Genomic DNA, 16,118 nt, shown 5'->3' with positions numbered 1-16,118 from the left:
TTTTTGGGGAGAGAGTTTTAAAATTGTATATAAAAAAATGATGCACAGGAGAAAAGTGAGCATTTTATTTTATTTCCATGGTTACTAAATTAATATAAAATCTGTTTCCATATAGGGATCCGCGGATTCCACGTACAGCCAGCCCTCCTCGGATTTGTCATTGGTAACTGTTTTTTCTATTTATTTCCATGGTTACTAAATTTTAAATAAAAATCCCAGGACGAGGAACGGGAAGGGCTGCGGCGTGAGACGGAACGACAGGCCATTGCTCAGTTAGAAAAGGCCAAGGTTTGCTCTATTAAAAACAAATTGGTTGCCATGGAAATATAAAAAAATCCTAAAATTGCAGTCCAAACCGGTGGCATTTGCGGTCCGGACGAACGTTTCGTACGAGGGGACGATTGACGATGACTCGCCCGTCCACGGCAGCGCCATCTCCTTCGGCGTCCGCGATTTCCTTCACATTAAGGTCAGCATAGATACTAATTGTTGCCATGGAAATAAAGACTTAAAAAAACCATGGAAACCACATAGGAAAAGTACGACAACAACTGGTGGATCGGTCGTTTGGTGCAGGAGGACAAGCCCGACGTGGGCTTCATCCCCTCGCCCGTCAAGCTCGAAAACCTCCGGATGCTTAACTCCCAAGCCACCGTTCGAAACTCAAAAATTTACGCTTCCTCGTCCACGAATAGAAACAACTCAACCACCAATTTGGGTTGGGTTAATATAATTATTTTTTTTCGTTGCCATGGAAACTAATAATAAATAAATGTAGACCACTATGGCGACACGACGGGGGGGGAGGACTCTGACTCGCTGTCGAAGGTGAAAATGGGGAAGAACGAGCACAAACGGAAGCCGTTTTTCAAGAAGCAAGAAAACATTCCGCCGTACGACGTCGTGCCTTCCATGCGACCCGTCGTCCTCGTCGGGCCCTCCCTCAAGGTGGGTCAAGCGTAGTTGCCATGGTTACTATTTATTTTTTATTTATTAAAATTATTTCCATAGGGCTACGAAGTGACGGACATGATGCAGAAGGCGATATTTGACTTTCTCAAGCATAAGTTTGAGGGGAGGTATGGAAATTTAATTTATGAATTTAGTAACCATGGAAAAAAATTAACCGTTGTCATGGAAACCCCAGAATAATAATAACCCGGGTGACTGCGGACATTTCCCTGGCGAAGCGTTCCCTGCTGAACAACCCGTCCAAGCGAACGCTGATGGAGCGCACAAACTCGCGCTCCTCCAATCTCGCGGAGGTCCAGGCGGAAATCGAGCGCATTTTCGAACTCGCGCGGACCTTGCAGTTGGTCGTTTTGGACTGCGACACCATAAATCATCCGAGTCAGCTGGCCAAGACTTCGCTAGCCCCGATCGTGGTTTATCTCAAGATTTCCAGTCCCAAGGTAACGCAATTTAATTGGTTGCCATGACAACTCAATAAAAAAACCTTGACGACTAACGCAGGTCCTCCAACGCCTGATAAAATCCCGCGGAAAATCCCAAGCGCGCTATCTCGGCGTCCAAATGGTCGCGGCTGAAAAACTCGCGCAATGTCCCCCCGAAATGTTTGACGTAATCTTGGACGAGAACCAGCTGGAAGAAGCCTGCGAGCACCTCGCCGAATATTTGGACATTTATTTCACAGCCACGCACCCGCCCACGCCGATCACCCCGCCCACCGGACTACCCACAAGACCACACCCCCAGCCACACCCTCAACAACAACCACACCCCTCTCAGCAGCAACCTCATCCCCACCCCCAGCAGCAACAACTACATTATCAACAACAGTTTCCACAGCAACCGCAACAACAATTTTATCCTCAGCAACAGCAACAACATTTTCCTCCAATGAAACAATTTCCACAGCAACCACAACAGCAAATGTTTCCACAGCAACAATACCGTCAAATGCGTGGTGGTAACTATGGAAACAGTGATTTGGAGGATTATGATGAAGGGACGTTTGACCAATTGACATCTTGGATGCCTCAGCAACAACAACCTCTGCAACAACCACCACCGCAACCGTTTCCAAGGCAACAAAGAATGAATAATTATGCACAACAATTTGATGCTATTTAATTCTTTTTTTCTTCTCTAATGTTTTAATTTCTATGGAAAATTTGTGCCTCAAAAATTTAAAAATAATAAAGACAAAATTTAATTGGGAATTTTCAGGCGCGCGCGTGCGCTGTGTTTTATATATAAAAAAAAATCAATATATCGATTTATTTCCATAGAAACATGTTACAATATTTATTTATTATTTCACTAATTCACCATGGAAATTGTCATAATACAACAACGGAAATAAATCACCTGCCAATAGTCCACAGAGGATTTCAGGTGAGAATTTTGAGCTAATAAATTTCCATGGTTACTCTTAATTTTTCATAAAAAAAATCACAGATATTCCTCTTGACAACGATCCTAACCCTGGCCATCGTGATGAACGGTTCCATAGTGATAAATATATCACGTGACAGTCTAAAAATGAAAATTATCCACTTTCACCTAATTCGTCACGTGTGTTTCTCGGATTTCGTGGGGGCCGTCCTCGTCCTGCCAGTCCCACTCGCCGCCGTCGTCAAGGTGACAAATTACCTAAATTACCAAAATAAATTACTAAATTAATGTAACCACAGGGGAGCTGGACCTATTCCGACTCGAGCTGCGTCCTAATTTCCATGACCACCGCGACATGTTGGACCATGCATTTGATATCCGTCGCGATGTACAAGATCGACCGAATCTTTGCCGTTTGGCTGCCAACCGGGAAATATCCGTGCTTATCTTTGAATAGGATTAATTTTTTATTTTCGACAATTTGGGTGGTTGTCATAGCAACGTGTTGCTTAGCGACCGTCGTTTTTGGTCCAAATTATCAACCGACCCTGGCGCTGTGTTTACCGAATGTTCCGCTGATTTTTTTTGTCACTATCTTTTCGGGGTATTCAATTACTTTGGTGGTTTTTACCCTGGGGAACCTGGCCGTTTTTTTGAGGAGGCGGTGGAAAATTAGGTAATGTTTCCATGGTGATATTATTTTTAATAATTTTTAACAATTTTAATTTCCATAGCAACCCTTATTCCACAACGGACACGACCTCGGAAGACCATCCCCCACTCCACCGCCGCTACCTCCCAAAACCGCACCCTCAAATAAAACACGGCCGCACGGGTCCCATGGCAACGCGCCAATTTTTCTCCTATTTAATAAGTTTCGGACATTTAGTTTTATATCTTCCCGCCATGCTAATCGTTGGTTTGGTAGGGAAATCCGCGCTCCCTCCGATCGTCGCCTGCGCATGCGCCGTCGTCGTTTATTCCGAATTTCTAATCCAATCCATGGCAATTTTATGTCTAAGTCCGAAATTTAGAAATGAGGTGTTTTTCTTATCTTAGAAAAAAATAGTAACCATGGCAATAATTTTTTTCTTGTAAAATTACACAAATTTTTTTTATTTACTTAAAAAAAGTCGACTTTGTAACTTTGTATAAAATAAAAAAAATGGCACTTATTTAAATTTGGTAAAAAAGTTGTTCGTTTGTCTCTTTTTCGTTTCCATAGCAACCTGATTACGCATTTCTTTAATTTTTTTCTTTAACTTTAATTTGTCGTCCCCAGCAACGCCAAAGGATTTTAATTCCTTCGAGTCCATCCGCAATAGGCGCTCGCCATTTATTGAATTGTCCATAAATGGCGGAAGGAGGTGGTCCAGGTTCATGAAAATTAAATATTGGCAGACCTGTGGGGATTTTTAAAAAAAATTAGTAACCATGGAAATTAATCACCGTAACCATATATACCTGATCATTATTCCACTCTGTCGGGCTCACGGTCATCCATTTCTTCGTAACTTCCCTTTCTTCTTGATGACCACGTGACTCTTCGGCCTCCACGACGATAAACTCCTCCTCCTCTTCTAACCCCTCTTCTTCGCGATCGCTAAAAATCTGCGAGTCAGACAAGACTAAAATCTGCCTCAATTGTTCACTTAAATTTGGTTTCCTTGGCGACTGATTTGCGTTGGTTGGGGATTTTATGGGTGAAATTGCATTATTTATAAAGTTGCTCCGTGGGGTCTCCTGTTGCCATGACGAATTATTAGAATTATTTAATAACTTTGACTGTAATTCTAATTGTCGTGACGACAGGTCCAGAACAATTTGTTTCGGTTGTTGCCTTGACAACTGGTGCTGTTGCTGGGAGCGTTGCCTTAGCTCCGCTTTTCCCTTTTCTTTACTTACATCGAGTAGATAATTATCCCTCGGAATGGGAAAATCATGGTCGTTGTCATGGCAACCATTTTTATTATTACTCGTTGTCATGGCAACTTCATTTAATTTAACCGAGCTCTCCAACTCTTTCAACCGATTCTCCACGATTTCGCGTAATTTTTTCTCTTCTTCAAGTTTACAAAGAACACTGGCGAGTTCACATTTTAATTCACAATTACAAGTTTCCATGGCAACCATTTTTTCGCGTAACTCTTGTAATTCTTTTTTCATCTGGGTGTACTCGTGGGGGGTTATCGTGACCACTGGGGCTGGGGGCGGGGGAGGGGGCGGGGGGCGCGCGTTGTTTCGTAAGAGATCAGCTTGAAGGGATTGGCGGATGAGTTGCGCGACTTCAGAGTTTTCAGGGTCCTTTTCACGCCCGATTTGGAACTGGACGAGGCCCGAGGTGTTGCGGAGCACGGAGGCCGCGTAGCTTTGGGTTACTCCCACCAGGGATTTTTGGTCAACGGAGATTATTTGGTCGTTTACCTGTGGTTTCCATGGGGATTTATTAGTTATTTTGTGGTTGCCATGGTTATAACGAAAAATACCTGAATCCTCCCATCCACGGCCGCCGCACCCCCCGCGGTGATGGTTTTGACGAAAATGCCCAATTTTTCCAGCCCCGCGTCCGCGCCCACCCCCATCCCGATTATGCTCAGACCCAGGCCTTCCGTTCCTAAATTTAAAAAATTATTATTTCCATGGCAACAAAAAATATAAAATTTAAAAAAACCTTTGACGAGGTCCACGTCGAAGAGCTGCATTTTTTCGACCCGTTTTTCGAGTTCGTACTCGGCCGAGGACGCGACGGGGTCCACGTCATCGTTCCGTCGGTCGTAGATGAAAGGAGGGAACGTCGCGTGGACCTGTTGCCATGGTGATTAAAATTGTTTCCATGGTTATTAAGTAAAAATTACCATGGCGATTAATTTAAAAAAATCTCCATGACAACGCTCACCTTAATCGGCTCGGAACTCCACCTGATCCGACTGGGTTTCTTATAAAACGGTTCGTTGTCATCGTAATTCTCCGTTTCCAACCCTGGAATGTACTCCAAAGGGGAGGAGTCCTCCGAGTCCTCGGAATTTTCCTCCGTTTCCATGGCAATTTCATCCTCCTCCGTGACGACGGGGATTTCCTCGGATTTGTTTTCCATGGGAACCGTGTCGTACTCGTTGGGGGTTTTTTGTGGGGCTTCCTCAAGGGTGGTGGTTTCCATGGCGACCACGGGAGCAGTTTCCACGACCACGCCCACCACATTTTCCACGACACTGCACTCCTCCTCCCTCTCTTTGGTCTCATTAATTTTGTCCAAAATAATCTCCTCACTCTCTTTAAAAGCATCAATCACGGTGATGTCCTCCAAACTCGTCGTCGTCGTGGTCGTGGTTGCTATGGAAACCTCGTCGGTTATCTCAAATTCCACCCTCTCCGTGACCACACCCCTTTCCGCCACGCCCCCATCGGTCGCACCCCCCACCCCCTCAACACCACCCACACTTGGCCCCTCCCCCCCCACGACAACCTTGTTGAAAACCACCGTTGCCGTGGAAACCTTTTTATCGTCCAAATTAACCCACGTCGTTGTCGTGGAAACATCATTATTTTCCACAGAATTACTCGTCGCCGCTGGACTAAAATGCCTCCCCCAATTCCTCTGTTTTTCAATTAATTCCCTGGAATTTAATTTCTTCGTAGGCGACGTGGGTTGCTGTGGCAACGTCCGATTTATCAATTTCGGTGGCGGAATTGGCTTTAGAAATTTAACGTTTGTATTTGTAGTAGATTCCAATTTTTCAAATAAGGCCTTCGCAGAATGGAAACGGTTTTTATTCTCTAAATTATTCACCGTTTCCATGGTTACTTTAGTAAATTAAAAAAATTCCAAAGTTGTCATGACATTTTTTTTAGCTTCGTTTTGTTATTGATTTTTTTCTCTGCTGTCTCGAAAAATGCAAAAGTGGTTTTGATTTGTGTGGTTGAGGTGATGCGCGGTAGGTGGCGTGAGGATATGCATTTTTTTAAATTAATTACCATGGTTACTCGTTTTTTATTTTTGATTTATTATTTTTCAGTCGTCATGACAACGTACAAATACAAAAAACAATTAAGCTTTAGAGTCTTGAAGTTTAATGTATTCAAGGACTTGGTCACGTGAGGGCGATTCTCCTCCAAAGTCCTGGGAATTTATAAATTTTGCAATTAATTTTCCATGGAAACTATGAAAAACGTTCGAAAAAGTCACCTTGATAACGACGCAGGAACACCTGACGACCTTCCGAGCCTTTCCCTCCTTGTCGATTTTGCAGAGACCGGCCCATTCGCCGAGTTTCTTGTTGTTGTCGACGCGCAGGAGCGGAATGTTGTGCTCCGTGCAGAGCGCAATCACCAGCTTTTTGTACATCGCCTCGTCGCAGTCCTCCGCGAGGACACACATCAGCGCTTGCCGTCTGCAAATTATATAAAATTTTTATTTCGTTTCCATGGCAACCGAAGCAGAGTATTTTTTTAAAAATTAAATATCAGCATAGCAACAGTTCAACATTATCTCTTTAAAATGGGTAACAATTCATCTGAAGAGGGATGCCTTGGAAACATCATTTTTATATTTTAGAAAAAAATAATAATTAGTTGTCATGGCAACACTCACTTGTCCAGCGCTTTAACAGCCTCGTGAAGTCCGCGCGCGAGGCCGTCGCCGATCATGGAAAGCTTCAAAACTTCTTGAAGCGCGAGATTGATGTCGAAATCGACAACTTCCGAAACGTCCGTGGCCATCGGGGTGGCGCCGACGGGGGAATCATCTCTGCAGGGATTTATTTATTTATTTATGGTTGCCATGAAAATTAATTTTTTTAAATTACCCTTCTGCGTCAGACATTGTTTCTTATTCCTTAGCGACAGAAATCCTCCTGTTAGCAACAACGGAAACAATTAAATTAAATGATCAATTAATTAATTAAAAAAAAACTCACAATGATTAAACCCCAGGAAAAAACATAAAATACTTGAATTGACTCGTTCCACACTCAAGACACGACTGTGACGAGCATGCTTCTCTCTCATCCCAACCATCCGCCGGTTCAGCACTCAAGTTTCCATGGCAACCCAGCAGATGGCAACTCACTCCACTCCTTCCAACACGTGGTTTCTGTGAAAAACATGTGTTTTTGTTTTTGATTTTTTTTCTGTGTGTGCTGCGTAATTTTATAAAAACAAAGTTTACGAATAAATAAAAAATGTTGTACGTGTTCCAAGTCGACACCGGAACGATGCTCACTTTTGACATGAATTTGGCCTTGGAAACGTAATTTATTATTTTAATCGCCATGGAAACTATTTTTGTAATTTTAATTTTAAAAAATTCCAGGGTGGGCACGCTGCAAACGGCGATAGCAACCACCCAAGAAATCCCCCCGAATTCACAGGTTTTGCTAATTTCCGGGGGCGTTCCCTTGGTTACGGACTCACGAGTTTGTAACTATCCAGCTGGCACGGATACGAATCCTATATTTTTATTTAATAAGCTGAATATTGAGCAAAATATAATTTCGTTGGTGTCATGGCAACCTGTTAGTGTTCCCGAGAATTTGCTACAATTTGATGAATTACCAACGGGGAATTTAAATTATGGGACTTTTCATAGTTATGCGACAAAGGCGGGATCGATTATGAAGGTTTCCAAGGAAATCTTGGCCAGCTCCGAGAGATTAATCCATGACCAGTACTTACAGCATTTGGGGTAAGGGTTTGGGATTTTGTAGATTTTTTTGTGCGTGATTTTGTAATTTTTTTGTGTAATTTTGTAATTTTTTGTAATTTCGTAATTTTGTAAAGTTTTTGTAATTTTGTAATTTTTTGTGAAATTTTCTAACTTCATAAAATTTTGATTTTTTTCGTAATTTAACAAAATGAATAATTTCGCGTAATTCCCTAAAAACCAGGTGGGGCGCCGTGGTCGCGAATTTAGAAGACATCGTCAGCGTCTTTAAGAAACGTGTAGAAAAATTTGAAAACGATTTTTGGAAAGAATTCGACATTGGCGAAGGCGGATTGGAGTTGGACGTCGTCGAGGGGTGAGTTTAATTTCGTTTCCATGGTTACATGATGCTTTTTTTGTAATTTTATAAAATTTGTTCAGGTTACCAACGACGATTGAATCCTTGGCCACGATTTCCATGCCAACGGAATTATCGACAAATTCCTCAAATTTACTCCAGTGGTTGAACACGACGACGACGAATTCGAGTTCGCTGATACTTTCGTTACCTTCGCAATACGCTAAAACCATGGAGGTTTTGGACAAAAGTGTCATCGAGGGGTTGCTCAAGGTGGGTGTTTGAAAATGGGCGTGCTAACTTTGGCATGGAAATTGGCACAGAAATTGGCACGTCAAAAAATTAGCACAATTAAAAAAAGTGATTTTTTTGTATGCTTGATTTTTGTGCTAAAAATTGGCACAAAGTTTGGCATGCTAATTTTGGCGTGCTAAAAATTAGCATAGAAATTTTTTTGTTTTTGGGTTTTTTTTTGTTTCTGGGGGTGGTGGGAAATTGGCGTGCTGATTTTGGCACGGAAATTGGCAGAGAAATTGGCGTGCTAAAAATATTGGCACAACTTTTAGCACAAAAATTAACATAAATTTTGGCACAACTTTTAGCACAACATTTTAGCACAAATTTTAGCACAAAAATCAGCACGCCAAAATGTGTGCCAAATTTTAGCACAAAAAAAACTTACCAAAACCTCCCTCTCTCACTCTACGTAGGACTCCACTTCGACAATCTCCAAGTCCACGCTCCCCTCCATGAAGCAAATCAAAGGCCTCTCGCACCGGCTCTACTCCCTGGACCAACTGCTGCTAGCCTCGAGATCCACCATCGGGGATTCCACCACGCTCTGCGCCTCCCTCTTGGCGACCACCCAGCGCGCCACCTCCCTCGCGGACAACAACATCCTGCCCACCCTCAGCGAGTCCCACTTGAAACAGCTCCACGCCATGGTCGAAAACCTGCTCAAAATCCAGGACATCAACAAAAGGTGTTCCAAAGCCAAGGAGGAACTGCTCGGAAACCTGAACACCCGGCTGAAATGGGTCATTTTCGTGCAGAAGCAGATTTCCGAGCTTAATTTGAAATTAAGTGTTTACTCCGAGGCTCTGAGGAAGTTTAAGAATCTGAAGAGCGTCATCAAACAGGTGGGTTTTTTTAGTTGTCATGGCAACTTTTTAATAATTTCCTAATGTGTATTTCATAGTTTATCAATGTTTATGTTAATAATAAAAAATGCAATTCAATAATTTCCTTGGCAACCAATTTTTAATTTCCATGGAAAGTTTTTAATAATTTCCATGACAACCAACTAGGTGGACATTGCCTCCTCCGTCTTTGCCTCCTGCGTGGACGAGGTTGCTAGGCGACGAAATTTCGAGACCAAGTACAACCGCGACTTGATAAAAGTGCAATTAAACCTAAAACAAGACTTCCAGCACGAACGCGAGCAACGCAAAAGTTTCCATGGAAAATTCAAAAACCATTTTTTGTACAACACGCTGTTCGAAAAACTAGGTTCGGAAAATGGTTCGGAATTTTGGTGGGAAGGATTCGATCCAGAATCCGAAGAGTTTAAAAAAATGGTTGCCATGGAAATTGAGCAGAATTTGGAGAACGTCGCCATGGAAACGGATAAATTAAAGGAATGCCAAGAGAAGATTCAAAATTTGAACGAGGAGCATGCGCGTGAAATTTTGGAACTTCGCGAAAATTACGAAAAGCGAATTTGGGAGATGAAGGAAGAGTTTAAAAACGAGGTCGAGGCCGTAAAATCCAGATTTAAATTCGTTGCTAAGCAACAGCAACAATTGGAAATTATCAGCGAGACTGAAACCCCCGTGAAAATCGGGGGCCAACAACAACAAATCGAGGAGGAGGAACACGTCCCCGGAATTGTCGTGAGTGTTTTTTTTAGTTTCCATGGCAACCAATTTTTGTTGTCATGGCAACCATTTTTTTAAAATTTCCATATCAACCAATTATTTATTTATTTTAGGACTCGTTGTCACGGAAACTCTCCCTGACTTCGACTGGCCCGTGCAAGATCGGGGACCGTGTTTTATTGTATTATAATGAGAAATACGAGGCTTTCGTCGTCCATGGCAACAACGGCGGCTCCGTGCATTTCGTCCACACGGAAAATGCCATGGAAATGAAAAAAGAGTTTTGCTACCTGGGCAGCGTGCTCGACAAGGAATACTGCGTCGCCAGGAGGGTGAGTTTTTTTAAAAGTTGCCATGGTTACATTTTATTATTTCCATGGTTACTCATCATGAATTTTCCGTTTCCATAGGCCCAAAACCGATACAAAGTTCCACAAGGATTCCACTTTTACAGAGTTAAAGTTTTATTAGCAGAGAATTTTATATTAAATTAATTGCCATGGAGATTTTTATATTTATTTATTTATATAAAAAAATTATTTCCATAGAAACCACATTTTATTTTTATTTCATAAAAAAAATCACTTCAACTTAAGTTTGGCAAACTCGGAGCAAATTTCGATACATTTTTCCACGTTCATTGCGGAGCTGCCTTGGACCTGAGCGGATTCCGCCTTTCCGCCGCCTTTGCCTTGGAGTAATTCCGCCACCTGGCCCACCCACTCGTTCGCCTTGAGGCCTTTCTCCACCGCGGCGGGAGGGACCTGGGCCATCACGTAGACTTTTGTGGGGGACTCCACGGAGATGAACAGGGCGGGTTTCCAGGGGGACGCGGCTTTCACTTGGCGGAGGCCGGCGTCAAGGGCCTGCAAGGAAATTGGCAGAGGAATTAGCACGGAAATTGGCACACATTTTAGCACAAATTTTTGGCACGCCAAAAATTAGCACGAAAATTTAGCACAAATTTTTAGCACACCCCCAAAAAAACCCAAAAACCCACCTTGGCACTCGCCCCACTCTGCAAAATCTTGACATAAAACTCCCTCCCCTCCTCCTCCACCATGATCCCTTTGACCTGTTCCACCACACTCAGCACGACCTGCGCCTTGGCCGCCTTGTCCTCATCGTCCAAAATTTTCCTCAATTCCTTCAGCTGAGCCCTCAACTCGTCCTTTTTCCACTGCGAAATCACGGCCTGGTTCAACTCCTCGCCCATTTCCACAATCTTCTTGGACCAGTCGGCTTTCGGGCCCTTTTTAATTTCCGCCACTTGCTGGATCATCAAATTCGCCTTGTTTTCTGCCCGAGCGGCCTCCGGACCGGTCAGGCCCACGATGCGACGGATCCCCTTGGCGATGGCTTCCTCAGATGCGATCACGAAGGAACCCATGTGCGAGGAGCGGAGGAGGTGGCTGCGGAATTTGAGGGGAGGTTAAATTGGTGTGGAAAAAAAAGGGTGTCAAAGTTTGTGCTAAAATTGGCACGCGGAAATTGGCAAATTGCTAAATTTTTAGCACGTCCGAAATTGGCACAAAATTTAGCACAAATTTCAGCACTCTCTCTTCAAAAAAAACTCACGTCCCCCCGCAGAACTCGACGCTGAAATCGACCCCTTTCCCACCCGATGGATCCCTTTCGAGCTCCTCCACGTCCACGCCGATGCTCACGACTCGCACGGGGTCCGGATAGGCCTCGTTGAACACGGCCCTCAAACCTTTGATGGCCTTGGCGGAGGCCAAACTGCTCTCTTTCGCGTACACGACCAGGTCCTGGGCAACCACCGCGTTGCAGATGGATTCTGCGTCTTTGACTTGTTTTGAGGTGAGGGCGGCCTTGCTGCTGAAGTCTGTGGATTTATTTTTTATTAGGTGAGGTAATTTTTTAGGGACCGTTCATAAATTACGTAACGGGAAAATCGTGATTTTCTAGATCATAACACGCGTAAAATATATCCCCTCCCGGCTACACAATTTATGAACGACCCCTCAGACCAAAAAAATTAATCTTAGGCGAGAAAAGCCCACCAAATCTAAGTCTATCCGGCCCCACATGGCTCCCCTTCTGCTCGGGCTCCGCCTCCAGCACCCCCCTCAACGCGAAATTGAGCACGTGCGTCCCCGTGTGATTATTCATGATTTGCTTCCTCCGATTCCCGTCCAGATGCAGCTCCACGACGTCCCCCACCGTGAATTCACCCTCCGTCACGGTGCCATAGTGACAAATATATCCTCCTCGAGATTGAGTGTTGGTGACGATAAATTCAGCGTCGGACGTCGTCGAGGTGATGAAACCCTCGTCGTGGATTTGCCCACCCGCGTCGGCGTAGAAGGAGGTGGAGGAGAGGATTAGGATCGTGGGGGTGGAGGATTGGGGGGCCACGGGGGTGAAGGTCGAGGGTTGGCGGATTGCGAGGAGGGTGGCGAGGTGAGGGGGGAAGTCTGAAAGGGGGGAAATTTTGGGTAGTTTTTTAGATAATTTTTAGGTTGATTTTTAGTGTGTGCTAAATTTTTGTGCTAAATTTTTGGCGTGCCAATTTTTGTGCCAAAATTTAGCATGAAATTTAGCACGCCAATTTCTCTGCCAATTCTTGTGCCAAAATTTAGCACACCATAAACTCACCATACTCCTCCCCACCCCCTTCCCCCACTTGATACAGATACTTCCCCTGGTCCTCCGTCCTCTGCACGCCCCTCCCCTGCAACTCCCCGATGGAATGGACATCCAACCCCAGTCCAACCCCTTCATCCCCCCCCATTTTCCCCTGGCTGATCATCACGGCCCTTTTCTTAGCCTCTTCATAACCCTCCAAATCCACGCTCAGCGATTTCTCCTCGCACATCAGCTGGGTCAAATCCAGGGGAAATCCATAAGTGTCGTACAGTCGCCAAGCAACGTCTCCAGGTAGGAATTTCGAGAATTCCAATTTTCCTATGGTGCGCTCCAACAGCGCGCGGCCGCGGGTTAGAGTGCGCATGAATTGGGCTTCCTCCTCGTTTATTATCGTCATCGTCGTGGTGGGGGATTTGAGGAGCTGTGGAGTTAGGGTAGGAATTACTTCGCTAAGCCCGAGGTGGAGTGGTGGGTTTAATCAGTGTGTGGTGGGAATCAGACACACACACCGGTTACATAATCCCTAATTCGAAAATTACCTCCGGAAATGTCCCCCCCAAAATCTGGCAAACCACCCCGACCAACCCCGCGAAATCCCCCCTCTTCGCCCCCAATTTCTCAATAGAATACCGGATCCCCCTCCGTAAAATCCTCCTCAAAACATACCCCCTCCCGGTGGAGTCGGGTCGGCCCCCATCCGCCAGCGCGATGGTCAGGGTACGAATGTGATCCGCCACGACGCGGTACGCCATGTCCGTGCCTTGCGTGTCCTCGGGGGCGATGCGACCATGGTAAGTGGGGGTCGTGGGGGACCACTAGATTTGGGAAAAAATGATTTATCGTTGCCATGGAAACTTAAAATTAATAATTCTCGCTCATCTCACCTTCTTGATCTCCTCAAAAATCGGAGTAAAAAGATCCGTGTCATAATTTGACCTATGCCCTTGCACCACGGAAACGATCCTTTCCAAGCCCATCCCGCAGTCAATGTGCTTTTTGGGGAGGGGTCGGAGCGAGGTGTCCGCCTCGCGGTTAAACTGGATGAAGACCAGGTTCCACACCTAAGAAAAATCAATTTTTAGAATATTTTTCTTAAGCCCAGTTTACACTTCACAATTACCTCCAGCACATCCGGATCGTCCATGTTGACCAAATGGGAGGCGTCTCTATCGCCAATCCTATCGAAATGGATTTCCGAACAGGGTCCGCAGGGGCCCGTGTCACCCATCTCCCAGAAATTGTCCTTCATCGATCCGGGGAGGATGTGGGTGGGGGGGAGCCTATTTTTTTTATTTTTAAATTTAGTATTTTTTCTCAGGTGAGCTGATTTTTCTTAGGTGTGAGTCCGTTACCCTAAAGCCTCCCAAATCCCCCTGCACTCCTCATCCGGCTCGAGCCCGGCCTTTTCATCCCCACCGAAATAGGTGACATACAGCCGGTCCTTGGGGAGGGCCAAAGTCTCCGTCAGCCACTCCCACGACCAGGTGCAGATCTCTTTTTTAAAATAGTCACCAAAGGACCAGTTCCCGAGCATTTCGAAAAACGTGTGGTGGTAGACGTCCTTTCCCACTGGGGATTTTGGATTTAAAGCGGGGTTTATAGTTTTGGAAAATTGTGAATTGTACAAAATTTGGTAAAGTGTAAACACGGCTTAATTTAAAAACTTACCATCCTCCAAATCGTTATGCTTCCCCCCGGCGCGGATGCATTTCTGGGTATTAACCACACGGGTGAGTTTCGCTAAAAAAAACGACGGAAACCGGATCAAACAGAGTATAAATCGGGCTTTAAAATAAAAATTAAGACAACGGACCCATGTCGCTTCCGGGGTCGACGGTGCCTAGAAACACGGGTTTGAACTGGTTCATGCCCGCATTGGCGAAGAGGAGCGTGGGGTCGTCGTGCGGGATCACGGAGGAGGAGTGGACGTAAGAGTGGGAGTGTTTCGAGGTGAAGAAGTTTATGAATGAAGAGCGGATCGTGGGGGTGTCCATCGTGGAGGATTTTTGCTTTTTGGGTGATGTAATTTTGGTGAGTGACTGAGCAGATGGACGATGTGAGAGAGTAGAGAAAGTGTGTGAATGTAAAGTTTGGTTGCCGGGTTTGGGTGAGGGGTAAGGTGGGATTTTTGTAGGGAATTAGTAATTTTTTTGGGGGGGTGAGTGAGGGTGGTGGGTTTTTTTGGGGTGTGTAAATTTATGGGGGGGGTTGGATTCTACTGCAAAAATTGCTAAACCAAAAAAAAGTGTGCAAAAAGATCTCGCAATCTGCAGGATTCGAACCTACGCGGGGAAACCCCATTGGATTTCAAGTCCAACTCCTTAACCACTCGGACAAGATTGCTTTTGGTTAATTCACTCGGCTAATCCTCCTGTTTAGCTCAGGGTTTAATTCTTAGGTTATGCAGAATTGGTTTGAATTTATGATGACTCAAATTTTCATGGAACTTCGCCGGGCCCGAAAAGGTGCTCATCAATAAATAGTTATACACAAAAATTACAGTCTCATCGATTTATTGAACCTCCTCCTCCCCCCAAATAATTAATTAACACTCCAAAAAAAAACCCTCAAAGATCGTCAAACTCATCCGAGTCCGAGTCCACCCTGGTCCGCCGCCGATCGAACTACATAAAAAAATTAATTAACAGACGGACAGTCACCCGATTAGATAAGACTCCACTCACGTTAACCCTCATTTTCTCCCCCGACCCGCCGCTGACCTTCTCGAGAAGTCCGATCAACTCGTCTTCGCCGATTTTCCCCCGCAGCTGACCCATCCGCGCCATTTGAATCAAGAGGTTTTCCACCGCGGCCGCTTTCGAGGGTTTCGCGAGCATGAGGGTGTTTACTACGTGGGAGTAATTATTTAAATAGTTAGTTAATGCGCAGGTCTCTATGGAAACAATTTTTTTCTTAAGCAGTGGCGGCGGAAGCCATGGGGGACAATTGAGCTACTATTCCTATCTCACAATGGTAATGATGTCCCCAAAGTCCCCACCAATTTCCGCCGCCACTGATTTATAAAAATAGAAAAAACCTCACATCTCGCCCTCGCGGGTTGGTCCAAAACTTGTGATAAAATCTGGTTTTTCATCTCCTGCTGCTGCTGCTGCTGGTCCTCTTTTTCTTGAGCAGCCGCCGCTGCATTGGGGGCGTGGCCAGGGGGGTTGCCAGGGGTCGTCATTTTTTAAACTAAATTTTTATGCGTATACCCACGAGAAAAAGAGAATGGTGTTTACTTGAAAGTTCAAAAAAACCCACTTCCCGCGTGAAAAAA

General features: G+C 44.8%; 7 protein-coding genes and 1 non-coding gene across 9 annotated transcripts; 3 read left to right on the top strand and 5 right to left on the bottom strand.

Annotated features, from left to right (window-relative positions):
- The first annotated feature begins 16 nt into the window (after positions 1 to 16).
- Positions 17 to 2,171, top strand: LOC110852160 (voltage-dependent L-type calcium channel subunit beta-3). Its single transcript, XM_035846596.1, has 9 exons — positions 17 to 55; positions 116 to 163; positions 220 to 288; positions 350 to 469; positions 535 to 718; positions 779 to 948; positions 1,012 to 1,079; positions 1,148 to 1,412; positions 1,474 to 2,171. Exons 1-9 carry the CDS (start codon positions 38 to 40, stop codon positions 2,092 to 2,094), a joined length of 1,563 nt encoding a protein of 520 aa, XP_035702489.1. The 5' UTR covers positions 17 to 37; the 3' UTR covers positions 2,095 to 2,171.
- A 43-nt stretch (positions 2,172 to 2,214) lies between these two features.
- LOC110842649 (D(2) dopamine receptor A) lies at positions 2,215 to 3,435 on the top strand. The gene is made up of 4 exons (XM_022088431.2): positions 2,215 to 2,358; positions 2,422 to 2,604; positions 2,658 to 3,034; positions 3,093 to 3,435. The coding sequence occupies exons 1-4, from the start codon at positions 2,257 to 2,259 to the stop codon at positions 3,415 to 3,417; spliced, it is 987 nt and encodes a 328-aa protein (XP_021944123.1). The 5' UTR covers positions 2,215 to 2,256; the 3' UTR covers positions 3,418 to 3,435.
- A 7-nt stretch (positions 3,436 to 3,442) lies between these two features.
- LOC110842638 lies at positions 3,443 to 6,275 on the bottom strand. The gene is made up of 5 exons (XM_022088420.2): positions 5,255 to 6,275; positions 5,030 to 5,162; positions 4,845 to 4,972; positions 3,823 to 4,782; positions 3,443 to 3,761 (listed from the first exon to the last, which is right to left on the bottom strand). The coding sequence occupies exons 1-5, from the start codon at positions 6,152 to 6,154 to the stop codon at positions 3,531 to 3,533; spliced, it is 2,352 nt and encodes a 783-aa protein (XP_021944112.2). The 5' UTR covers positions 6,155 to 6,275; the 3' UTR covers positions 3,443 to 3,530.
- A 64-nt stretch (positions 6,276 to 6,339) lies between these two features.
- LOC110849057 (40S ribosomal protein S12) lies at positions 6,340 to 7,384 on the bottom strand. Its single transcript, XM_022096436.2, has 5 exons — positions 7,272 to 7,384; positions 7,161 to 7,208; positions 6,947 to 7,102; positions 6,542 to 6,746; positions 6,340 to 6,475 (listed from the first exon to the last, which is right to left on the bottom strand). Exons 2-5 carry the CDS (start codon positions 7,175 to 7,177, stop codon positions 6,404 to 6,406), a joined length of 450 nt encoding a protein of 149 aa, XP_021952128.1. The 5' UTR covers positions 7,178 to 7,208; positions 7,272 to 7,384; the 3' UTR covers positions 6,340 to 6,403.
- Positions 7,385 to 7,415: 31 nt separating this feature from the next.
- On the top strand, positions 7,416 to 10,745 carry LOC110850524 (RB1-inducible coiled-coil protein 1). Of its 2 annotated transcripts, none has more exons than XM_022097963.2 (8): positions 7,416 to 7,603; positions 7,667 to 8,038; positions 8,241 to 8,372; positions 8,438 to 8,627; positions 9,065 to 9,493; positions 9,662 to 10,246; positions 10,345 to 10,563; positions 10,642 to 10,745. In XM_022097963.2, the coding sequence occupies exons 1-8, from the start codon at positions 7,536 to 7,538 to the stop codon at positions 10,723 to 10,725; spliced, it is 2,079 nt and encodes a 692-aa protein (XP_021953655.1). In that variant the 5' UTR covers positions 7,416 to 7,535; the 3' UTR covers positions 10,726 to 10,745. The 2 variants fall into 2 exon arrangements, with proteins under 2 accessions (XP_021953655.1, XP_035702488.1); XM_035846595.1 differs by lacking the exon at positions 7,416 to 7,603 and having other exon boundaries at positions 7,734 to 7,868; positions 7,943 to 8,038.
- LOC110850512 (alanine--tRNA ligase, cytoplasmic) lies at positions 10,672 to 14,929 on the bottom strand. The gene is made up of 11 exons (XM_022097952.2): positions 14,655 to 14,929; positions 14,510 to 14,581; positions 14,194 to 14,410; positions 13,962 to 14,121; positions 13,726 to 13,902; positions 13,381 to 13,656; positions 12,851 to 13,262; positions 12,256 to 12,669; positions 11,810 to 12,077; positions 11,232 to 11,643; positions 10,672 to 11,097 (listed from the first exon to the last, which is right to left on the bottom strand). Exons 1-11 carry the CDS (start codon positions 14,833 to 14,835, stop codon positions 10,813 to 10,815), a joined length of 2,874 nt encoding a protein of 957 aa, XP_021953644.1. The 5' UTR covers positions 14,836 to 14,929; the 3' UTR covers positions 10,672 to 10,812.
- A 173-nt stretch (positions 14,930 to 15,102) lies between these two features.
- Trnas-uga lies at positions 15,103 to 15,184 on the bottom strand. The gene has a single exon. It is a non-coding gene; the product is annotated as a tRNA-Ser (tRNA).
- Positions 15,185 to 15,337: 153 nt separating this feature from the next.
- On the bottom strand, positions 15,338 to 16,113 carry LOC110856689 (programmed cell death protein 5). Its single transcript, XM_022105196.2, has 3 exons — positions 15,884 to 16,113; positions 15,526 to 15,689; positions 15,338 to 15,465 (listed from the first exon to the last, which is right to left on the bottom strand). The coding sequence occupies exons 1-3, from the start codon at positions 16,023 to 16,025 to the stop codon at positions 15,409 to 15,411; spliced, it is 363 nt and encodes a 120-aa protein (XP_021960888.1). The 5' UTR covers positions 16,026 to 16,113; the 3' UTR covers positions 15,338 to 15,408.
- Positions 16,114 to 16,118: the final 5 nt, after the last annotated feature.

The sequence above is a fragment of the Folsomia candida genome, unplaced genomic scaffold (assembly GCF_002217175.1).
Source record: "Folsomia candida strain VU population unplaced genomic scaffold, ASM221717v1 Fcan01_Sc001, whole genome shotgun sequence".
NCBI lineage: Eukaryota > Metazoa > Arthropoda > Collembola > Entomobryomorpha > Isotomidae > Folsomia > Folsomia candida.
Note: the sequence above shows the minus strand (reverse complement) of the source record. Positions and strands in the feature narration are given on the sequence as shown.